The sequence below is a fragment of the Cololabis saira genome, chromosome 5, assembly GCF_033807715.1.
Source record: "Cololabis saira isolate AMF1-May2022 chromosome 5, fColSai1.1, whole genome shotgun sequence".
Classification (NCBI taxonomy): domain Eukaryota; kingdom Metazoa; phylum Chordata; class Actinopteri; order Beloniformes; family Belonidae; genus Cololabis; species Cololabis saira.
Window position 1 is genome coordinate 15,139,755 of NC_084591.1, and position 13,721 is coordinate 15,153,475.

General features: G+C 37.3%; 2 protein-coding genes across 2 annotated transcripts; one reads left to right on the forward strand and one right to left on the reverse strand.

Annotated features, from left to right (window-relative positions):
* Positions 1 to 804: 804 nt before the first annotated feature.
* LOC133444850 (interleukin-17 receptor A) lies at positions 805 to 5,924 on the reverse strand. The gene is made up of 8 exons (XM_061722751.1): positions 5,780 to 5,924; positions 5,503 to 5,621; positions 3,036 to 3,153; positions 2,595 to 2,749; positions 2,398 to 2,472; positions 2,232 to 2,301; positions 1,908 to 2,000; positions 805 to 1,712 (listed from the first exon to the last, which is right to left on the reverse strand). Exons 1-8 carry the CDS (start codon positions 5,922 to 5,924, stop codon positions 805 to 807), a joined length of 1,683 nt encoding a protein of 560 aa, XP_061578735.1.
* Positions 5,925 to 9,135: 3,211 nt separating this feature from the next.
* LOC133443794 (troponin I, slow skeletal muscle-like) lies at positions 9,136 to 12,408 on the forward strand. Its single transcript, XM_061721026.1, has 6 exons — positions 9,136 to 9,326; positions 10,725 to 11,202; positions 11,277 to 11,408; positions 11,490 to 11,579; positions 11,666 to 11,836; positions 11,930 to 12,408. Exons 3-6 carry the CDS (start codon positions 11,304 to 11,306, stop codon positions 12,014 to 12,016), a joined length of 453 nt encoding a protein of 150 aa, XP_061577010.1. The 5' UTR covers positions 9,136 to 9,326; positions 10,725 to 11,202; positions 11,277 to 11,303; the 3' UTR covers positions 12,017 to 12,408.
* The last annotated feature ends 1,313 nt before the right edge of the window (positions 12,409 to 13,721 follow it).

Genomic DNA, 13,721 nt, shown 5'->3' on the forward strand with positions numbered 1-13,721 from the left:
TGCCACCACATGAAACAAGTGCTATTCAGGATTTTCTTTGCCCCAGTTGGCTGGCATACATTCCCACTGCTCTCTCCTCCTTTTGGGGCCACTAACACAAACACATTCCAGAGCAGGGGACCCCTTTTTTCTCCTACTTCACTGCATTAGTCATGCATTTAAGACTATACACTGATGACTCACACAAACACATACAGACTATGCAGAATAGACTAGTTAAAAGCAAAATGCAAGACAGTCTAAAATATAAAACCTCTCATTCTTACACAAGTGCGAGGATTACAGTAAAGTCAGTATGACACACCAATACAATTACACATACAACAAAAAAAATCCTAAAAACCGTGTAAATTGAAAGTTACTACAATGGTTTCATTAACATATTCTAACACAAAGAGATTCTACACAGCACATTTGGTCCGTGACCATGCTATAAGCTATCAAAGATCAATAGCGTATTATATTTGCTGAGTCAGCTATTATATTAAAGGAAAAAAAAATCTGTTTTTCACAAATAACTGTCCTGCTTACCTTCGAGTGCAGAAAAAAGGCAACAAACTTTGCCCAGAAGGCTGAACTTTGACCAAAACACTGTTTACACAGCCCACAACCATCAACCAAAGATCTTTAGTCTAAACTTCCCCCCAACACTTTCAAAGCAAACGCCAGTGACAACAGAGTGAAATAAAAAAAAACATTTAAAAAATGACCAGACATTGTAAGATACAAAAAACCAAATGATTAAAAAAGTTCACAGAGATATTTCTGTATACGTTCCACACCCAACAACAGCTCTCAGCAGTGTCAGAGTTGAACTCCATCATCAAATTTGATTTTTTCAGCCAACAGGAGCTCTGTTTCATTGACTGAAAAACAGTTTTCTTTTATTTTCACATGGCTGACAACTTGGGTTGAGTCAAGCTTACAATAAATTAAGTGGTTGAAGAGTGTTTCATAGTTTTCATGAATTTCATCTTCTCTAACTGTGTCCTCCTCCAACTCTGAGCTTTCCATTAATTCGTCCTCAAACCACTGTGGATGCTCCAGCTGATATGCACGGAAAGCGTCTACAGCATCCCGCAGGGCTCTGCCTGAAGGGCTTTGGTGGTATTTGTCCTCTGAGAGTCCATCGATTTGCTTCACTCGACCTGGTTCATGTTTTTCTATGTCCAGGATTCTAAAAAAGACTTCCTCAAACTGTTTCATCAGCTTGTATCGCACTGTAACATTGAAAGGTGAAGGAATGTCTTCTTCAGAAGAAACCTCCTCAAAATAACCCACAATGTACTTTTTAAATGATGCAGACCTGATAAAATGGGGGAGCAGGAGGGTGAGGGACGGAGTAAGCATGTCACCGACAGGTGAACACGCGTCTTCTTTCAGGAAAACCTGTTTGTCTCCACACATGGCCCTCCATTTGGCTTGTACGCCTCGTGAGCAAAGAATCAATATCTTATCTGAAGAGCAATCTATTTGTTCTTTTTGCCAATCCAGCCACTGAATGCCTCCCAACACTCCCAGTCTGGTAAAGTCCAGCAGATCCAGGACAACCTCAGTACCACATTTGGTCCTCAGGAAGCCACAAAGCTTGAGAACAATGTTCTTGTATAAATGATGGTCAAGGGAGTAGATGATGAGGACGCGTTTCCTCTTTTGAACCTGAAAAACGTCCGGCTGTTCTTTAGCAGCAGATGAAAATATGTTCAGAGAATCTGAGAAAAGAATCAAGATTTAAATTATTTATTCAAGCTGTTTACTCTCATTAATGTAGTTACCTGTGAACCCCTTGGAATTAATTTTCCGTAAAATGTGAGCTGATTGTCGTCTAAGTCACAAAAAAAGACGGACACAATTTGAAAACCAGTAAATTCCAAGGGGTTCGGGGACTTTTACTTAAGAAGGCAAACCTTTACGAGATGCTCTCCACAGTACGTAAGAAAGACAACCACCAAAGACGAGCAGCAGCACCATCTTTATGATTACAGGTTTTGGTAAATTACCTACAAAAATATAAAAAGGAATATGAAACAATGAAAAAAAAACGAATATTTATTTTATTAATCAAAATACTGTATATAATTACAGCATACAGTTACCTACCTAGAAGTGAATCAAAATAAAACTAATGTTTAGTTTAGAAGTGAAAACTTCTGACATCAGTTTTAAATTTTCAAGGAACTCTTTGCATTATATGATTTTTGAAAATCAAGTATTAAAAAAATCATACTCACTTTGGCAGTGATAAACCTTTCTCTTCACTTTCTTGCAATCACTTTTGCAGCGAATAAAGAATGGCTGGATCTTTAAAACAGGGAGACTCGGATGAGTTCTCGGTACTCCAAACTTCTACTGGGATTCTACTTTGGTTTGGAAAAATCAAATTAAAATCTCACTTACCGTTACCAATGTGTTACAGTGAGAGAGCTGCTTCAAATCAAACTCAAATGGAACCGTCAGTGATGTCCTGTTTTTCTGTTAGTTTAATGAAGAGACAAAATATACTTTGGCTTAAGGTGTGCACTCTAAACAATCAGTCAAAAAATAATTATTACTCTCATCAGTTTTATATTTAAAAAAATATTCAGAGTAACCACCTTTGAGGCATTCTGTGCACAACTGAAAATGCCATTCTGGATGGTAACTTGGTACATCTCTGAGTATGGTGCTGTCTTAAACATCACAACAATGGAAATTTGGGGTTTCTTGTCAATAGACACATTAGCAGAAATGCTGGGATCCCACAGGCTACCTGTATGCAAACAAACAAAATGAAACAAAACACGTCATAAGCACACAGAACAATGTCTTGGTCACTAAATCTTGTACGAAACCCTTTGAAATCCAGATAAAGATAAGTTGTAAAAAAAAAAAAAAAAAAAAAAAATGAATTACCATTTTCCTGGCAGACTTTGGTCCTTTGGATTCTCAGATCGTCACAGCCTGGCAATGAGTGATTATTGAAACAAATGTAAACCGGTTCACGGTTTAAGTAGGTAAATGTTTCTCGTGATCGTCATGATTTGTGGGTTGCTTACCTGGAATGGTAATTTGCCGTTTAATCCTGTACTGGTCATTCTCGGGTTCTGGCACATTAAAAACTGTCAGAGTGTATGTATGCCTGGGCTCAACCACAACATCCAAGGAAAAATTCCACTAGAAATAAAAAACACAACATAACAAAATAGATATCATGTAAAAAGGATTAGTACACCAGTAGCAAAATTAAGATTGACATGCTTTTTTAGCAGGAACCTTTAGCCAAAGAATATCCATCCATCCATTATCTATACCTGCTAAATCCTTTGCAGGGTCACAGGGGTCTGCTGGAGACTATCGCAGCTAATTTTCAGGCGAGAGGCAGGGGTTCACCCTGGACAGGTCGCCAGTCCATTGCAGGGCCACATATATACACAGAAACAACCAGACACACAAACAACTCACACCTATGGGCAATTTAGAATCATCAATTAACCTAGTATGCATGTTTCTGGACTGTGGGAGGAAGCCGGAGTAACTGGAGGGAACCCACGCAAGGACGGGGAGAACATGCAAACTCCACACAGAAAGACCCCCGCCTGGTCAGGGAGTCGAACCGGGAACCTTCTTGCTGTGAGGCAACAGTGCTAACCACCAAGCTACCGTGCTGCCTGCCAAAGAATATAATACAATAAAATAGAATAGAATAGAATAGAATAGAATAGAATAGAATAGAATAGAATAGAATAGAATAGAATAGAATAGAATAGAATAGAATAGAATAGAATAGAATAGAATAGAATAGAACATCTCCTTCACTGTCACTCACAACTTAAATATAAAATATAAAATTAAGACCAATAGGACATGTCCATAAAGAAAAGATTAGATCTGAATTTATAAATACATTGCACAGCAAAATAACAGGAAATACAGAGCCAGTGCAGGAAGTCCACAGCCCTAATACAGGACTTAAAAGTGATCATAAAGGAAGGGACAACACAGTAACGTTGGTAAAATAAGAAATTCTAGTGTTAGTATTAAATACTAAATTTACAAGAGTATGATTAATCCTGTTGATTGACTTTCGATATCTGGGTGCAGACATGTGGTCGCACTGTTGCCAGTGGTTTCGTTACGTGATTCAGACAGTCGTGAGTGGCTAGTTTTCAGTTCACGAAAAAAGAAATGATGTGTCCTTCTTTGGCTGATTGAGTAGGCTACTAGAAGCGCTGTGGCATTAATACAGAATTCTCAATGTCCAGGCTTAAGGAGGCGAATGCCAAACAACCGTGTTACCAGGTAACCAAACAACCATGTGAAAGGACATCATCAACAAGCCAGGTGCACCCCTGCTGGAGAGGTGATGGGATACTGAAATCAAACCAATAGTGGTCATCGCCAGTAATGCCCATTTAAGGTGTATAGTAGGGTAATGATTGAACATTGTGACAGGTCTGTTAGTATAAGATCTCAGGACTATGTTGTCACAGAGAACAGTGGGGAGTGGTCCTTTGTAAAACCAGACTGATTAAGATCTGGGATAGGAAATTTAATAGAGAACAAAGGAAGTTGACAAAGGGCCAGAGGTGTTCACTCTTCCAACGCACAAGAAATGTTTCAGAGGCCAGTGAAGAATTTCTCAGACACACTCCCATATGCACACGTGATATGTAGCATGGAAGAGGCTGCTTAGCATTGGTTCAATTGATTGATGCTATTGATAGGAAGAAACAGAGGATTTGCAGTAATTCTCCTGCAGAGAAGCCATGGGCAGGAATGAGGACAGAGCATTGCATCCTGTAAATACCAGAAAATTGTCTCCCAATAGGAAGAAGGTAAAAGTTGTCAGCATGGACATTTGTGTCTGGAGGGGAAGGAGAAAGATTGCAGGTGGAAAAGGTTTTTCAAATGTCAGTGGTGGTGCTTTTAAAAATTGAGTTTTGGCAGAACAGGAGCCTCCTGTGAGGGCGGACAAGAGCAATTTATAACCCTTTGAGATCAGTTGGGTTGCTTGAATTTTTCTTAAGCAGCTCCAAAATCTGGTAAGAAAAAAAAAAAAGGTTGGTATATAAAGAAAGAGCTTTTGCACACTGGTTTTTTTTGTCAGCATCTTGAACCTTTAGAGAGAAATATACACCAACAGGAAACAGAACAAAGGAAGCCACAGTGGCAAAGTGAGCAGCAGGTTGCAAGGGTTCATATGTCAACACTGTTGTGTTTGAGCAAAAGGAACAAGTAAAGACAATTAAGCAGTAGTCAGAGAAAAGTGTGACTGGTCATCCATGAGTTGGTCTAGTGGCATGTAAAAGATCAACAGCAACAAAGCCAGCAGAGCTGTGATTGGATGTTTCTGTCACCCAGAATGAGCAGGGATGGACAACAACAGAGTTTAGCCTGTTGATAAAGCTGCCTGCTTGTCTTTATGGACCATAAGTAAGTACGTAAGACGTTAAGCTGAACACAATCTAAGACAAAAAAATGAAGATAATGGAACTAAATAAATGATCAATACTTCCAACGTACCTTTTTATAATCTGGTGTCAGTACGTTGTTAAAGCTGTAAGAAAACTGCGTGCACACACAGCGATTTGTGTTTTCATCCACAATACTTATCTCTGAACCACGGATGAAAAAAATACATCCTGTGAACAGAAAAGAGCGTACACTTTAGAAGACAGCTGTCCCTTATACCTTCTTTAATCTTCGTTGTAAATACAATACAATAGCTAATAATGTAGCTGCAAGTAAAGCTTGATGCTTTCTTGTACTGTTTTATAACAGACTTCAGGAGTATACTCACCATCAGGCTTGATAGTCCATCCAACTTTCACAACAGGAACAAGCCAGTGTTTGTTCCAGCCAATTTCCACCTGGCTCCACTGTGGACCAATAGGAGCATCTTCTCTAGGTACAACCACGGGTTTGTCCGAGCAGTTACCTGACATCAACGGATCTCATGTTACTGTGTTGTGTATTTGCATATTACTTCTATAATTGTCTTAAAGCTCCATAGATGCAGGAGTGAAGCTACAGGCAGTGCATGTACACTTGGGCCTGCAGCACAGACACAAACCCTCCCCTGCCATCAACAATACATGACATCACTTCAAGATTCAAAGTCGCACATCAACTCAGTAAAATCCAGCACGGTTATTTTGCTAATTCTGGTTGCTTGTTTCTGGCATACACAGCACAACAAACACAGAGGGAAATCTTCAGTTTAATGTAAAAAACCGATAGAACAGTTATTTTCGTTGGTCTTAGTTTAGTACACACACATTTGCTTACATGAAGCTCACTTCCAGTCAAGAGTGCACTGTAAGTCAGTGTTTATATGTGTTTTGTAAATGTGCACCCCAAGTAACAGCCTGGTAATACAAAAAAAAAATATTAATGATAAAAATGCAATGAAACACAATTTCAGGCATCTGGAAATTGTATTCAAGAATAAATTAGCTTTGTTAAGGTCCTACATTAAGAATGCTTTTTAAGAATTGTCTTTATTGTCATAGTACCAGTATAACGAAATTGGCAGAACAAAACTTAAAGTGCAGAATAAAAAGACACATTTAAAAGATTACACACACACACACACACACACACACACACACACACACACACACACACACACACACACACACACACACACACACACACACACACACACACACACACACACACACACACCGTAGCAGCTTAAGGAGACAAAACAAAAATACAGCAGATTGCAGAGACCCTGAGCAAAGATAGTTACACACGCAGACATTGAATTTCAACAGCACGAAACACACAACATTATTCTCCTGGTATATTGGTTGATTTCGTTCGATTTCGCCAGGATGCGCCTGAAAGCACATCCACATCCAAGTGTATTCTTTCAAAATATGCATCAACCTGTCAGAAGCTTCTACCACCAGACACCGTTTGGACAAAAGTAATACATTTCAAAAAGATCAAAATAATTGTCTCCCATTGTGGAAATTTGAACTAAAAAAGTGAATCTATCATAACCTACAACAGTCAAAGTGTCCTCAATTTTACCGAGAAAAATGTTACTTTTTTAAAGTGCATGTTAAGTTCTGTTTCTAACTGTGAATATAAAGTAAAATTTGAGGATATAAATCCTTCTGTTGGCTTCAGTATAACACAAAACCTCTTTAACACAGAAACAACAAAGACAGAACAAAGGTACTAACTCTTTGCACACAAACTCTCAGAAATGTTGATTTAACTCATCGATGTGTGAAATCAGTATCCAAACTTACTTCAGTGCTTAGGAACTTATTAGGTACTTACCAATACTGCAGTTGTAAATACCCTGAAAAACAAATAAACAGCAACTTTATGAAGTTCTTACCATCTTTTATACGGCTGCTTCTACATTCATATGCAATAATCATATACTCACAGTCCTGCTGCAGTCCAGATGTGGGTCCAGTATCCTAGGAGAAGATAATGCTACACATTCGGCAGTCAAACAGAACCACAAAAAAGAAAAAAGGATCATTATGCTTTAGATCATGTAGCCTTACAACACTCCTGAAAAATCAACCAAAACTTAAGCACAAATGAGAGAAAATCAAAATGATCAACTGAGTTTGAAAAGATGCGTCAACTATTTGAGCACCAAGAAAACATACAGTGCTTGATTCTTATCAGGAGTCGACTGCTGAACACACAGGAAGGAGGGACTTCTCTGTTGTGGTTTGCACATTTCATTCTCATATTAACGAATGTACAAGTTGGTACAAGTGTCCCAGTTGCAGTTGTCTGCATGCATTTGGGAAATGGAAGTGATGTTTTTTATTGTTTTATCATACTGTACTCTATAGGTGATCTGTAGATTGATGCTGATGGAAAAACAACTTTGTGAAACATCAAACAGTCACTAGAGGGCAGCAGTTCATCAGCTGGTGATGAGCAAACATCCTGTTTTCACAGTATACTTGCAGATTGGTGGCTGTAGAGTAGACAGATGCACCATAAAAGGTGCATAGCAAAATCACATCATCAAAAACGTCAAAGAAAAAAAAAAATCACAATCTTTAAACTTTTTAGGGGAATGACTTTTGGCCATTGTGTTGAATATTTCATATGCCTCATTTTTACATCCAGAGAAATATCACCTGGATTTACAGAAAAAAAGAAGTAATGAAGTTTTGTCCAGCAAAGCTATTCAATGCGCTATTCTCAGGGGAGCCATTAGGATGGACAGAAGAATAACCGTTGCCGTGTAAATCTCTGCCGAGTTGTCTTTGAGTTACTGAGTCCTAATCGACACCAAGTCCAAGTGTATCAGTTTACATAACAGACAAACAGACAGACGGACAGTGCTACTGAAGTTTGCCCAGAATAGACTGCAGGGGCTGCATTTGATCTTTCCCCTACGTGTGAGTGGTGTCATGGCAGCTATGATTCAGAAGCCAGCGCGATTTTATTCCAAACGTAAAAAATATGCTTTACTTAGCACAGCCGTCCTTGATTATGACTTTATACGCCGTCCAAACACTACAAAGGAGGAATTTTTAAGAGGTTGCCATACACTGATATGCTTATCATTCTTGACGAATGCTTGGCAAATACAATAACGTGTCTCTGAATTATTTACACATTTGAATTAACAGTTTGTAAATGTAATTTTAAACGTTTATTTGTGTACCTAGAGATATTTTACCCTGTGCTCTTTAGCAGTCCATAACTGTTGATACACGACCAGCAGTTGTAAACTCTGTCTAACTTTAGTCTGTTTTTAATGCTATAAATCTTCTATTAAAGCAAATACAAAATCCAGTTGTATATGATAAGGTTGATTTTCAAATGTAGGCTCTGAGGATGGCAGCGTGAGCTTGTTTGTCCACCTCCTGTCCAAACTAAATGCCTCAATGTTTGGATTGGTTTCTTTTAATATTCATTTATCATCAAGTAAAGGTTTCTTACTGACTCTTGTGAGAGTAAAAGTATTTTTCTTTAAAAAAAGCACTTTTAACAGATCTTGGACGTTATCCTCTGCCAGAACACCACGTCATGAGTTTAAAAAGCCCGTGCACGCGGAGTACATGGAATCTGAAAGAGGGTGGTTCAGCTGTCAGATAAGTGAGGAACGTGTGAGGTGTGCCCTTGTGCAGTGCAATCACATGAAATAAATGGGTCACGGGTAGAGGGCAAATCCAAAAGGCTTGTGCATTATGATGCAGCAACTGTCAGGTGGACAGGAGGTCTATTTTAACGAGCCAATCGCATGATACTTTGAATACATAGTTCTTTTACTAATAATCGTAAAACTGCTTTTCCTTTACCTGCATCAACCGCAAAACTACTGTCCTGTCTGATTTCCTCTGAACTACAAGGTAAGTTTTGAACAATAATCCACCTGATATTCGTCAGAAGAGCGTTAAAAGGCAACAACATTAACGACGGATATTGAATGGGGAGCTTTAATGTGACACTGACGGATATCAACAGGAGCATGTTCTTTGTCACGGTGACAACAGGTCACACATTTAAGAGGCAGTCTCCACAGTATTCGTCTGGTTCAAGTCAACTATGGCTCTAATTTGGTAATGAAAACCGCATGCTTATATCCATGGCCCTGACACTGATACGGCTGGTATTTACACCTGGGACTCCCAGCCAAGTCGATACTTTTGTCAAGGTCTTAAAGTGACTTTAACAACATAGCAGTCTGATTTGACTTCCACGACACCTCGGCCGTCTTGCATGATCTCTTGATCTTTTGAATGTAATGAAGAAATGCAATTTGAAGCAAAGTTTTGACAGCTAACATGATAAGTGTCAACGGTTTACCTTTTTGTAATGCAAACTAGTGGGGTTGCAACTGTGCAGGCTTTCTTCGACTGTCTGGTGCATCACTTGTTACCTTTACTCAACCCTCGGTCAGTGCAGACTAAATTTGATTATGATGTCAGAAGCATCGTCCTTCTTTTAGTTTGTTCAGTCTTTCTGTACCAGACAACACCATGGTTAAATTCACATGAACTGAATGCTTAAACTACGGCTATCCAGACACAAACCTGGAACATTATGAGGGTGAGGTTTGGCATAATTCATCTCGCCAGACATTTGTACTTTCATTGACATCATCAAGGCCACTTCAGCGCCTGGCACACAGAGAGCAATGTGTTCAAAAATAACTGTGCAACTGGCTCCACGTCAGTCATTTTTACAAGAGAACAATTATTTGGTCTCATAAGAGAGGCTTCAGACCTGTGTCAGTTTCTAATACCTAAAAATAGTGGCATTACAACCAATAGCAATTTTATACTATCTATCTATCTATCTATCTATCTATCTATCTATCTATCTATCTATCTATCTATCTATCTATCTATCTATCTATCTATCTATCTATCTATCTATCTATCTATCTATCTATCTATCTATCTATCTATCTATCTATCTATCTATCTATCCCTCTCTCTCTCTCTCTCTCTCTCTCTCTCTCTCTCTCTCTATATATATATATATATATATATATATATATATATATATATATATATATATATATATATATATATACATACACAAACCCAAACATAAAGGTTTACACATTCAATGAGTGTCAAACATCATATTTAGCTTGATAAAAAAAATGAATACATGATTGTACATGATTTTTTTTTTACTGTAATAATACTTGGAAATTTTCAAGGGATTATATGATCCTGTGTTTGAATAAATGTAAGTAACTTAATACATTGGTTTGATAAACTATTTCTTCTCTGTAGGTGCTATAAACTGAAGCCATGTCTGAGGGGTGAGTATTGGCTTCATACATTCCTGACTATATTCAAAATATCAAAACATCTATAAAGAATAGAAAGGAGGATCCTTCAGATGAGGACTGGACAAAAAATATAATTCACTTGAGAACATTTGATTGCTCTCCTTTATTTTACATTATTATTATTTTATTTTTATTTTTTTACATTGTTTCCCATGGATTCATATTAATAATGACAAAAAATATAATTAATTCATGATTAAAAAATACTACTACTCATTCTCTTGTTGGGTCTGTTTTTCATTTAATATGGTGATGAAGACCGGTGAGTCAAAAAAAATACATCTAATAATTCTAAACAACTTTTCATGAGCTATACATATAAACCTAGATTAATAGCAATCATATTGTGACTTAATGTGACTCATTCTTTGTTGCAGAGGAAGCCAAAATATTCAGCAACAAGGCGACTGCAATTAAAGGTAAGTCCTGTAGATCTATGAGCCATAAAACCTTATATTTACCATAGTTTCATTGACGCCTTATCATCATTTAGTCCAAGTTGCTGAAGAAAGCAGCTTCTATGCTGGTGGTTGAAATTGAAGAGAGAAAACGTGAGAAGGACCGAGTGGTGAATGAGTCTTTTCCTGCGCTGAAGCTCTCAGGTCTGTCAGTCCAGGAGCTCCAGGTACTGCCACACCAAATGATGCTGCATCACTCTTTACTTTTCAACCCCAACCCCATGACTGATTTCTTTTCTGATTTTCAGGACCTTTGCAAACAATTACACAACAAGCTCGATGTTGTGGATGAGGCACGTTATGATATGGACGCCAAAGTAACCAAAAATGATACTGAGGTACATGCGCTTGTCACATGTGAGCTGCACCGATTCAATGTTCGAGCACACGAACTCTCTCTTCAACTCAACTGTTTGTTGCGCAGATTACGACGTTGAGACAGAAGATTACTGAGCTGAAGGGTGCCAAGAGGCCGAGCTTGAAGAGGGTGAAGAAAACAACAGATGACATGCTGGGCGCATGCACCGATTCCTCCAAACTCATGAAGGCTGATTTCAAGGCCAAGCTCAAGACAGTAAAGAAGGATGAAGAAAAGGCAAGCTTAAAATCAGTACAAGTACCGGAAGGAAGTAAGTTACAAACTACTTCAACACTTACGGTATCTTTTCTTCAATTTTTCTCTTAACAGAGGGAAGAAGTGACGGACTGGCGTAAGAATGTGGAGGCCATGTCTGGCATGGAGGGCAGGAAGAAGCTGTTTGATGCCGGACAATAAAAGGACACTCGTATTAAAAAAGGGTTGCTTAGCAACATGTCATCTTCCCGATGTCAATCCTAGGTCTGCAATGCTCAAGTTTTTCTTTGGGTTTCTTATTCATGCCCCTTTGATTTTTCAACATACTGCTTTTAGTCAAAATGGAGCTTTGTCCCATGATGAGATGAAACTCGGTATGTAAATGTTTTATCATGACCCAAGGTACATTTTTATGTACAAAACACAAGTGCATGCCTTCACAGCAGCGATATTAATTTTGTGGTGCTCTATGTATTTTGCATACTGACAACACGCTTGTGATCCTGAAGTGCAGTATGTGTAATGCACAGACGATGGCAGTGTCTCTCTGTAAAACGTGACTCCAAATAAAGGACAATAATTTGAATCCTGAATTATTTGTATCTTTTTTCTTCTTTTTTGATAAGTCATGAAACGTTTAATCTTATTCCAAAGGCACCCACAGTCCTGATGGATGGGACTGAACTGAACTGAACTGATGATAATGGGTTCAGCGCACTGTTCGCAATGTTGCTGCCGTAAACCTGGAATTGGAGGACAGACCTTAGTGAAATAAAACCTAGTGGCTGTCAAAACAGGAGATGCTATTTTAGTTGGCCATTCAGAGAAGGCGATAGAAGCTATTACATTTGAAACAGTTTTCTTCTTGTCATTTAAAGCCTACACGGATCACATCTACTGGGTTTTCTACAGAGATACTGTAAAAAAGGTATGCTTTGTCTGTAATAATCGATAATGTTAAGTAATCATTTTTAAATAATCATTCTTTTCATCCACTGCATTCATGCAAAATAATAGACTTAAATTATGACCGTGTGTGCATATATATATATATATATATATATATATATATATATATATATATATATATATATATATATATATATATATATATATATATATATATATATATATATATATATATATATATATATATATATATATATTTATATATATATATATATATACGCAATTTGCTGTTTATAAAACATGTATATACAATGTAATTGTATATTACAACTGTAGTGTAATATACTATACAATCCTTTAATATATAATATTACATATAAAGTTATAAAGTGATTTTTTTAATAGTATAATAACACATTATTACACATTTATACATATCTCAACTGACTCATATCATCCATATAACACTGTAATGAATAATTTATTAACCTAGATAAATTTATTTATGTATTTTATGTATGTATTTATTTTCACACATTTTTAGAAATACTAATATAACTATGTTAGATATAAGAAAAAAATATTGTTGAATGTATTATTATGATTATGCTTTCATGTGCAATAATAGGAGCATGTAGGAGTAATACCTGGTGGTGTTCTCCTTTTCTAATAACTTTAATTATAATTTCATACTTCTCCTTTTATTTAAAAAAAAAAAATCAGAAAAAACAACAAGTCTTGGGCTGCATCTTATCTTATCTTGTCTTAAACTTTTTCTGAAATTAATTTTGATCTGGCTACCTTGAAAATAGACCGAGTCCAGTTGGAATTCAAAAGGAATATCACTCCAACAATCTGCAGCACTCAAGCATGCTGTGTTGCTAATTTAAAGGCTTGGTGTTGGTATGTTACCGTTCCAAGGTGTGGATGACTGGAACTTGGCAGAGTCAACATGACGTAAACATACAATGTGTGCAGTGATGGAAATAAGCAGAAA